Source organism: Centroberyx affinis, unplaced genomic scaffold (assembly GCF_046629955.1).
Source record: "Centroberyx affinis isolate AG114_WGS23_722 - 3 ecotype Tasmania unplaced genomic scaffold, CSIRO-AGI_Caff_v1 ptg003906l_1, whole genome shotgun sequence".
Lineage (NCBI taxonomy): Eukaryota > Metazoa > Chordata > Actinopteri > Beryciformes > Berycidae > Centroberyx > Centroberyx affinis.
The window spans coordinates 68,346-77,500 of NW_027281740.1; the positions used below are offsets into that span (position 1 = coordinate 68,346).

At 39.8% G+C, this 9,155-nt stretch overlaps 1 protein-coding gene across 1 annotated transcript in view; it reads left to right on the forward strand.

The window, feature by feature from the left end:
* LOC139663061 (filamin-A-interacting protein 1-like) overlaps positions 1 to 9,155 on the forward strand; it is a 50,625-nt gene that overhangs the window by 20,856 nt on the left and 20,614 nt on the right. Inside the window, exon 2 of the mRNA XM_071541591.1 lies at positions 6,024 to 6,278. Coding sequence (XP_071397692.1) covers positions 6,030 to 6,278 — 249 coding nt within the window. The 5' untranslated portion in view covers positions 6,024 to 6,029. The remainder of the gene's footprint in view (positions 1 to 6,023; positions 6,279 to 9,155) is intronic.

Sequence of the window (9,155 nt, forward strand, 5' to 3'; positions counted from 1 at the left end):
CTTTTCATTAGAAGCAAATCTCAAATTGTGGGAAAAAAGACAACCAAAAACAATTAAATTGCGGAAAAAATGAATAAAAAGGCTGTTCACAGAAGCAGGTTTTTAGTCCTGCTTTAACAGAGGTGTGAGATGCCTTCAGGTAATTACACAACTATTTCTAATAACCCTTACATAAACACAGGATTATGATACAGAGCTGTGAAGGCGTATTTTAAGTTTACAGATGAGTTATGTCTTTAAATCTTATAGTTCAAGAGTTAATAACTGTGACAGTTGAGTACAAAAGCACATTTCTTACATTTATACTCCAAATGTCAAGTCAATTTATTGATAAAGTGCTTTTAACAAACAGGTTTGTCGCAATTTAGTGTTTTACAGAGAACAAAGGGTATAAATATGGAAACATTGCAAAATTTAAGGGCAGAAATTGCATGTATGTAGATGTACTGTATGTGCGAGTGCGTCATTCTGCATGTGTGTATGTGTGTATGTGTGTGTGTGTGTGTGTGTGTGCATGTGAACGGGTGTAAAATCACTTGGGCAGCAGCAGCAGGCCGACCCGCCGCATATCACACACATTACACACACACACACACACACACACGTTTACTTAAGTCACTTTTGGGGTATTTTGGGGTATTTACATAGACTTACATTCATTTCCTGGAGACTTACCCTAACCCTAACCCTAACCCTAACCACTGACCCAAAAATCATCTTTTTACCAATTGGGGACACGGCTTTTGTCCCCAACTGGTCTTAAGTCTGGTGTGTGTCCCTGAAAGTAACTTAAGTCATACCCACACACATCACACACGTTACACACACACACACACACACACACACGTGAAGACCCGCTGCCACAGCTTGTTATCTGGAGCGACTCCACAGCCGCAGATTCACAGTCAAATCCACTCAGCCTCGGCTTCTCCGTTCCTGTCCCGTAACTCTTTGGCGGCGGCGGCGGCGGCGGCTCCTCCGGTGGACCGGGCCGAATGAAGACGAGCTCTGCGGTTTGTGACGTGCGGGAGACATCTTGGCTTCTCCCCCTGAAACGACTATTAATAACAGCCGGCGGTAACGTGGTTGCTACCGGGCCGCTGCCAGGATTCCCTCTGCCTGAGTCACAGGCCGCTTTCATCCAGACCTCCAGCCTCGGGGAACTTTGGCCCCGTTCAGATTCCTCTCCTCAGGACCCCCTGGGGGCTCCAAGGTTATTACCCAAACCCCACCACACCTCCCCCCCCCCCCCTCTGTTTTCCCGCCTGCTCAGCTGTCGATTTCATCATCGTTTGTTTGTTGTGCTCAAAAACATCTAGAATATATTGAAATTGTGGTTAATTTTTTACATTTTGGCTGCTAAATTCTTCATACACAAACAAACAAATCCCTGAATCCCGATGATGTAATGGTCATGTTGTATGTTTTGGACGTCAATAAATAAAAATCTAGAACTTATATGAAGCTATAATTCATGTAGTGACAGTTTCAGCACCATGTTCAGCTTTGTGTGCGTTTGTTTCGGTGGACTGAAGCCGTTTGTCTGTCGCTCTGGAGCAGATTCAGCCGGAGCTTCACACAGCGGCTGACAGGGTGCGATGGGTGACTGTGGGTTAAAATGGAGAATTATGATTGTGCATTATATTGTTTTTTAGCTGAAAAGCTCGGCCCTTCCATCAGCTGATTGATTGGACCACACTGGAAATCAGTGGTGGAAAGTAACTAAGTAGGATACATTTACTCAAGTATTGTACTGAAGTACAATTTTGAGATACTTGTACTTATTTCCATGTGATTCTACTTTATACTTCCACTCCACTACATTTCAGAGGGAAATATTGTACTTTCTACTCCTCTACATTTATTTGACAGCTTTAGTTACTTTTCAGATGGAGATTTGACACAATGGAGTGTCAAATCTGTGTAGTCGGGTCACATTTCAGATGTCTATGAGTTGTTAACAGCTCCACCAAATAGTGATTTTTCCCTCTAAACCTCACATGGTTTCATTTCAATAAATGTTCAAATGATCCAATATTTCAGCAAAAATCAAAGATTAGAGAAAAAGTCCAAAAACTGAAAACAGATTTGTGTATCAGAACTTTGTTTTTCTTCTTTCCTCTCCCATTAATCATCTCACGACCCCTCAGATTTATCTGGTGACCCTTTGGAGGGGCCCGACCCCTAGGTTGGGAACCACTGGATTAAACTAGCTAACTGTATATAAAGTAGTTCAAACTAGCTCCACCTCCAGCAGCTACAACAGTAACATGCTGCTTACACACTGATGCTTCAGTATTAATAATCTAATGATGTCATATATAATAAAATATCAGTCAGAGGGACCAAACCACTACTTTTACTTTAATACTTTAACTACATTTTGCTGCTAATACTTATGTACTTTTACTTCAGTAGGATTTTTCATGCAGGACTTTTACTTGTAATGGAGTATTTTTACATTGCTGTATTGGTACTTTTACTTAAGTAAAGGATCAGAATACTTCTTCCACCACTGCTGGAAATCAGCCTGAGGGATTTACTGAGTCATCCTTGACTTTTGGACTGTCATGATATTCTGTGTTTTACATGCTGTTCTCTGCTTTTAAATGGAATTGTTGACTGATTGATTGATATTTAAACTACAGTATACCCACAAGCATACCACATTGTAAGTATCAGCAGCGTGATTTATTTCCATTGTGGCCGTTCCTCTTCTTTTAGCATGGGAGTAAAGGAAATAAGTTTCTGAGCTTTATTGTGTTATCCAGACCCTTTTCTTTTAATTACTATATATCTTCTGTCTGAGGAACTGTATGTGTGTTATTAATTGAAATTTGATAAACTGAAGAAAGCTAACACCAATGTGTTCAAACCGTTTCTGGGACTTCGATAGGTGTGTGAAACCAAGGAAAATCACAAAGGGTAAAGAGAGAGAGAGAGAGAGGTCTGCACACAAAACAGTGCAAATGCAAAGATGACTTCTTCTTCTTGTGCTCTTTAATGTGTTTAGGCACAGCCAGGAGAAAATTACACAAATGTTTCTTCAGTGGGTGAAGTTAATTGAAATTTGTCAAATTCAATCAATCAATCAATCAATCAATCAATCAATCAATCAATCAAATACTATACTAATATATTATACTTATTTTATTTATTATCATTATTATTTATTTTTTTCTATTTTGTTTTATCAACATTTCACTGTTGATCATTATTATTTATTTTATTCTATTTTATTTTATTAACATTTTACTATTTTACTATAATCAATTTATTTTGTGTAGTATTTCATAATTTTATTTTTGTTATTTTTATTGCTTGTATTATTTTTTATTGTTTATCTTTTATTATCTTAACTACCCATCTTTTATTGTTGTCTTATTCAATTAACTATTTTTTTTTCGTTTTTGGTTGTTTTGGTGTGCATTAGTCTAAATCTAAATACATTCTACGTTTTGTCAGTCACTTGTAAAGCACTTTGAATTGCATTTAATTTGTTTGAAAGGTGCTATATAAATAAAGTTTGATTGATTTATTGATTGAATCAATCAGTATAGCATATAGAATAGGGAGTAAAAAGTACAGTGGATCTTTTGGGTTACAGGGCAAAGTGAAAGTTGCGGGGAGATTACTTTCCAAATCCACAATCTATGTAAATACAGTTTATCATTACTGACAAACCCAATCTGTACAGTAATACACAACAGTGATTCAAACAGTGATTTATTGGGTTTAGGTTTCAATAAAACACTATGACACACTGGACTGAATCGTGTATTTGTGAGTTTTAGTCCAGTTAAAGGCCTTTATGTTACACCCTCACTCCTCTCTTATTCCCTCGTTTCTGCCACATCTTATATTGATTTTTTGTTGTGATAACTCATCGATCCCTAGAGGAGAAACCCTCTGTTTGCCTCCTCAGGGGGTCAGAGGTCAGGGTCTGACTCAGAGCAGCGTCTCTGAAGCTGGTATGGCTCCAGTGTTTTGCTCAGGGACACTTCAACACATTTCCCGTCCAATAGAGCCGAGAGGCCGTAAAAGTAATAAAAGATAATATCCAACATTCAGGAAAACAACAGAAATGGCCCGACAGCCATAAAACGTTCTGTCCAAAACTCATTTCTACAGCGATTTGTCACTGAGGAACGGAGGCAATGATGCTCCTAATGCTGTAATGCCTTCCCATGAGGCCTCATTACAGCGGCTCGGACACTTCTGGCCACACACACACACACACAGACAAAGACAGACTCACCCACACACAAAGACACACAAGCACACACAGACACACACACACACACTCTGTAACTCTGGAAACAAGCTGGCATCACGAAGAGCTTCGCCTTTTGACTGTTAAACGTCCTTCCTAGTCTTTAAAGCTACAATATCATGTGATTTCATAGATTTTTCACTTCAAATAAAGGATCCCATGCTCCCCTGTGGGTTGAGAAAATTCTCTGATCGCTTGGGCTCATTAAACTCTTTCAAAACCTGTTGGATAAAGTCAAAAATATATTGTCATCAAGCTAAAAAACAAGGCTGTTTTAGTTCCTGAAAATTACATTTTGCAGATAGAAAGTTTTCATCCAGCAGCGATGACATGCAACTTTTCTCCTTGAGACTGGAAGTGTATCGTTAGCCCCGCCCTCCTTCCTCTGAGTCACCTGTCAGTCATCTTGATGATGTCATCACTCCTGACACAGATGTTCACCGTGTTTCTGAACGCTTCGCTTCGCTCTTCTTTCTTTTCTTCCTGCTTTCCTCCATTGTTGTGGCCGCTCGCCTCACCTTGACAGACACAGCCGCCTCACCGCTGGCCCCGCCCACAAGACACGCCCACAGGGAATGGTTCACGCCCCCAAAACATTCCAACGTCACTGAAAATGTGGGAATGTGGGATTTAGTCCTGAACACACATTGAGAATGTAGAATATGTCCTATTTATTTATTTATTGTTATTTTAATGTCAAAAATGTTGCCAACTGCAGCTTTAATTATGTCTTTATAAACTTTATAACTTTATAAACTCAACAGGCCTACACTTTATCAGACCAGGGTCCAATAGTATTTCAAAATTCTATTCTATTCTATTCTATTCTATTCTATTCTATTCTATTCTATTCTATTCTTAGTGCTTGTTTTTATCTGCTTGGAGGACCAGATGAGTGGAGCCTTTTGTCTTGAAATACATTTCAATACATTTGTGTGTCTAGTTTGGGGAAACCCACATTTGCGTGTGTTGCCCCAAACATATTAACACAACATACAGTTATGCTGCTTCATTAGCTATGTTTTGTTGAAAAGTTACAGTAATGTGTGTGGTTCCACACTAGATATGTAGATGAGTTGAAAATGATACATCATTGTTAAGTTCTAAGGGTTAATAATGTAGTGCAGAAATTCATTTGACTTTTCAAACAAAACATGCCTCTGTTTCATACTGTCATATTAATAATAGAAGTAATTATTATAGTAATTATTTAAGTTGTGTATGATGGACATTGGGGTGGATAGTTGGACTATAAACATTAAGTTCATTGATTAAATTTAGAAAAGGGACAGGACCAAATAAGTATTTTCCTTCTTCCTACTCCATTTCAGACATGTAATATTTATTTATTTATGTTGTTTATTGAGAATTTGTTGTATATGTTTACTGTTAATTTTATTGGTTATTCTTTTTTTGTTTTCTTACGTATATATATAGATTTTTTTTTAACATGTTCGAAATAAATCTATTCTATTCTATTAATCTATTCTATATTGGTATTTATCTGCTGTCTGGACTCAGATGGTGCTGGTGGTGTTCAGTGGGTTGAGCAAGGCACTGACACTGCCAGGGTGAGGGGTTCAATTCCCTGTGGAGCTGAATGGGTTTTCCTCTGGGACTCTGCATGCTTCAGTCACAGTTTGGATAAATTCATCCACAAAAATGTTTATTAAATTGGCCGAAGTCTGATTTCTGGGACTGATATTTCCTTTTTTGTTTGAATTTTCATCCATTTTGTCCCGCCACACAGGTGAAAATGCGATCCAGGAGCTGCACCACGGAGGGTCCGGACGACGGACACATCCAGCCGGCTAAAAGCTTCATCAAGGAGGAAGAGGAGAACGCGCCGGAGCTGACGAAGAGGAAGATGAAGGTCCAGCGGGAGGAGAAGGAGGGGAAGACGGCGAAGAAACCGCAGAAAGCCGCGGAGAGCAAGAAGGCCGGACTGGATCTGTCCAAGACCGACCTGCTGCAGCTGCTGGGAGTCATGGAGGGAGAGGTCCAGGTACCACAGGCACTTTAAAGAGACATTTAGTAATCTATCACTCATATTGATCTCTATTGGTGACCAGGAGGGGTTGCAACAACATGAACAGATCTCTGGAACAGCATCCCCACCATTCTCCCCTTCAGTTATGGTGGCCTGTAATTAACAAAACTATATAAAGTCTCATTTTTGCAAGAGAGAGAGTAGCAGCAGCTAAACAGAGCAGAGATCCAACAGAAATATCTAACGAAGAGGGAATATGTCACCATGCTAAATACTGGTTTAAAAAAAAGAATAAGACTGTTTTAGTACTGCTTTGTCATTTGTGTTTTTTGGCTTGAGAACGAGGCTTTTTACAGTCTGATCTCCTGAAATGAGCACGATGTTTTAAAATGCAAATATGAGCTCCATGCATGAGAAGCAAGAGAAATACATTTTTCCACCATGAAAAGATTATGTGAAGGAAGGAGGCACGACTAGAAACAGGTGGTATAGTCCCACGTTGAAATAATGTGGCGGAGGAAGTAAGCATCTGCCTTCAGCTCCAACAACCAGGGTTTGATCCCCAGCTCATACCGAGAACATTTCTACTGGGAGGGAAGTTTTCATCTTTAGCTAAAGTATTTCTTGTCCAACCATGACCAAAGCCTTTCACTGAGCTTAACCAAGTTGTTTTAGTTGCCCAAACTGAACCGTTAGCTACATTTTTCACGTGACAAACACATGAAAATGCTGTATCCAATTCGTGTTATTGACTACGTTTACATGGACTGCAATAATCCAACTATTAACCTCATTCTAAATAAGACAATATTCCGATTAAGGGATTTACATGAGTTGCTTATAGAATATTCCATCCATATTCCTGTTTACATGCTACAGAGCATAGTCTGATTAATGACTGAAGACACACGCCCACATTACGTCCTGCGTCTGAGTTTCCCTCCGGAATTTAACCTGAAACCCTTTCTGTCATGTTGTTTTCTGTCATGTTGCTGCCGTGGTCGGGACAAAATGTTGGGACTTCTTTTTACCGGTGGCAGTCATCTTTTCTTTTGTAAATAAGTTGCGCAACACTCACTGGAAGCTAGAGCATGCGTCGTCAAGCAGTCGGATTGACGTACGTGTCGCAAAATGCTGCAAAAACTCAGATAGGACGTCAGACTGTGATCAGAATCAGAATCAGAATCAGAAATACGTTATTGATCCCCGAGGGGAAATTGGGTTACATTGCAGTTGCTCACATTGTAGAAGAGAATATATATAAGCATATAGAAATTATAAGAAAAATAGAAATAAGAAAGTAAGAAATATGTAAAATATGTGCATTATACTACAATATATAACAATGAGAATAATAATAATAATAATATAGAATAAGAGAAAAAGAGAAATAAGAATTATGTACAATATGTGCATCATACTCCAATATATACACCAGTGTAATAATTAAATAATTATTGCACAATTGAATTATTGCACTAAAAAAATCGGTATTGCACAAGTTATAAGTTATGGGTTATAAACTGCTGACAGGGTGAAATAAGTTCAAGAGCCAGTCTATTGACTCAGAGTGTCTGACCCTCTGAGGGAGGAGTTGAAAAGTTTGATGGCCACGGGCAGGAATGAGTTCCTGTGACGCTCTGTGGTGCATCGCGGTGGAATGAGTCTTGCACGAATGTACTCCTGTGCTTGACCAGCACATCATGGAGTGGGTGGGAGACATTGTCCAAGATGCCAAGATCCAAGATGCCATGTAACTTGGACAGCATCCTCCTTAAGGTGTTTACATGTCTACAATGCACTTCAATAATGCGACTAAGATCGGAATACTCCACACGTCTTAATTCAACTATTGCTTACTCCGACTATGACCTTATCCGGGTTAAGGTAATCAGAAAATGCTGTTTACATGGCAGTGTCTTATTCAGAGTATTGTCTTAATCGGGTTAATATCGGAATATTGCAGTCCATGTAAACGTGCTCAGTGTCACATAATCCAGTTTGTGGTGGAGGAACATACTGTAATCTTCACATTATTTGTGTCCACAACATGTAATCTGTGTTTCTAACTTCATGCTCATTTCATTACATTTTACAAGACTGTTGTTTAAGCTTTCGTAGCTTAAATGTGTGGCAAGACCCATCAGTTGCTTGTAGTTGGAAGAGTCTTCAGGTTGCACTGGGTGGAGAGTTTTTTGTTCCAAAACAGAGTCCAGGCCAGAAAGTGAGTTTTGAAAGCCAGAAATCTCAGCACCTGGTGAAGTAATCACTGAGTCACTGGTACTGATCAATAATCGCATCAATAACCCTATGGTCATTTTGTGCTATGGGGGCAGTAAAAATCATATCGATCGCCCCTTTAATTCACCAGCTGCGGTGTAAAAATGTGTCCGTTCAGCACAGGAAGAGGTGGGACATTTTCGTTGTCGATGGAGCCGTCCTGGGACTGCTCATTGGACGGCTCGGTTACCATGACAACAGGACAGGAGGGAGGAGGAGGGTAGCGGTGGTGGCGATGGCAGTCGGCTGATGTCATGTAGTTTCAGTTCATTCATCCATGTGTTGTGTTGCCTTTTTCATTGATTTTAGGGAACGCCTGCCAGCAGTTCATCCTAAACTTTTCCTTCATCAGCTGAAACATAGCAGAGTTTGTCTCGGTGGCATTAGCGCTGAGACGGATTGACATTTTCCAGAGTGTGATGGGTAACATTTTGAAAGTAACCTTTACCACTCCTGGAAACAGAGTCCACCGTCTGATAATGATTTTCTAATGGAGGCCCATTTATAAGCCGCTGTCTGTCTCTCCTGGGAGGCAGGATGCTGCCGCTGCTGCTGCTGCCTCTCCCTCCGTTTCCATCCTGCTGATCTGTCTGGGTGTGTTGAATACTTTCC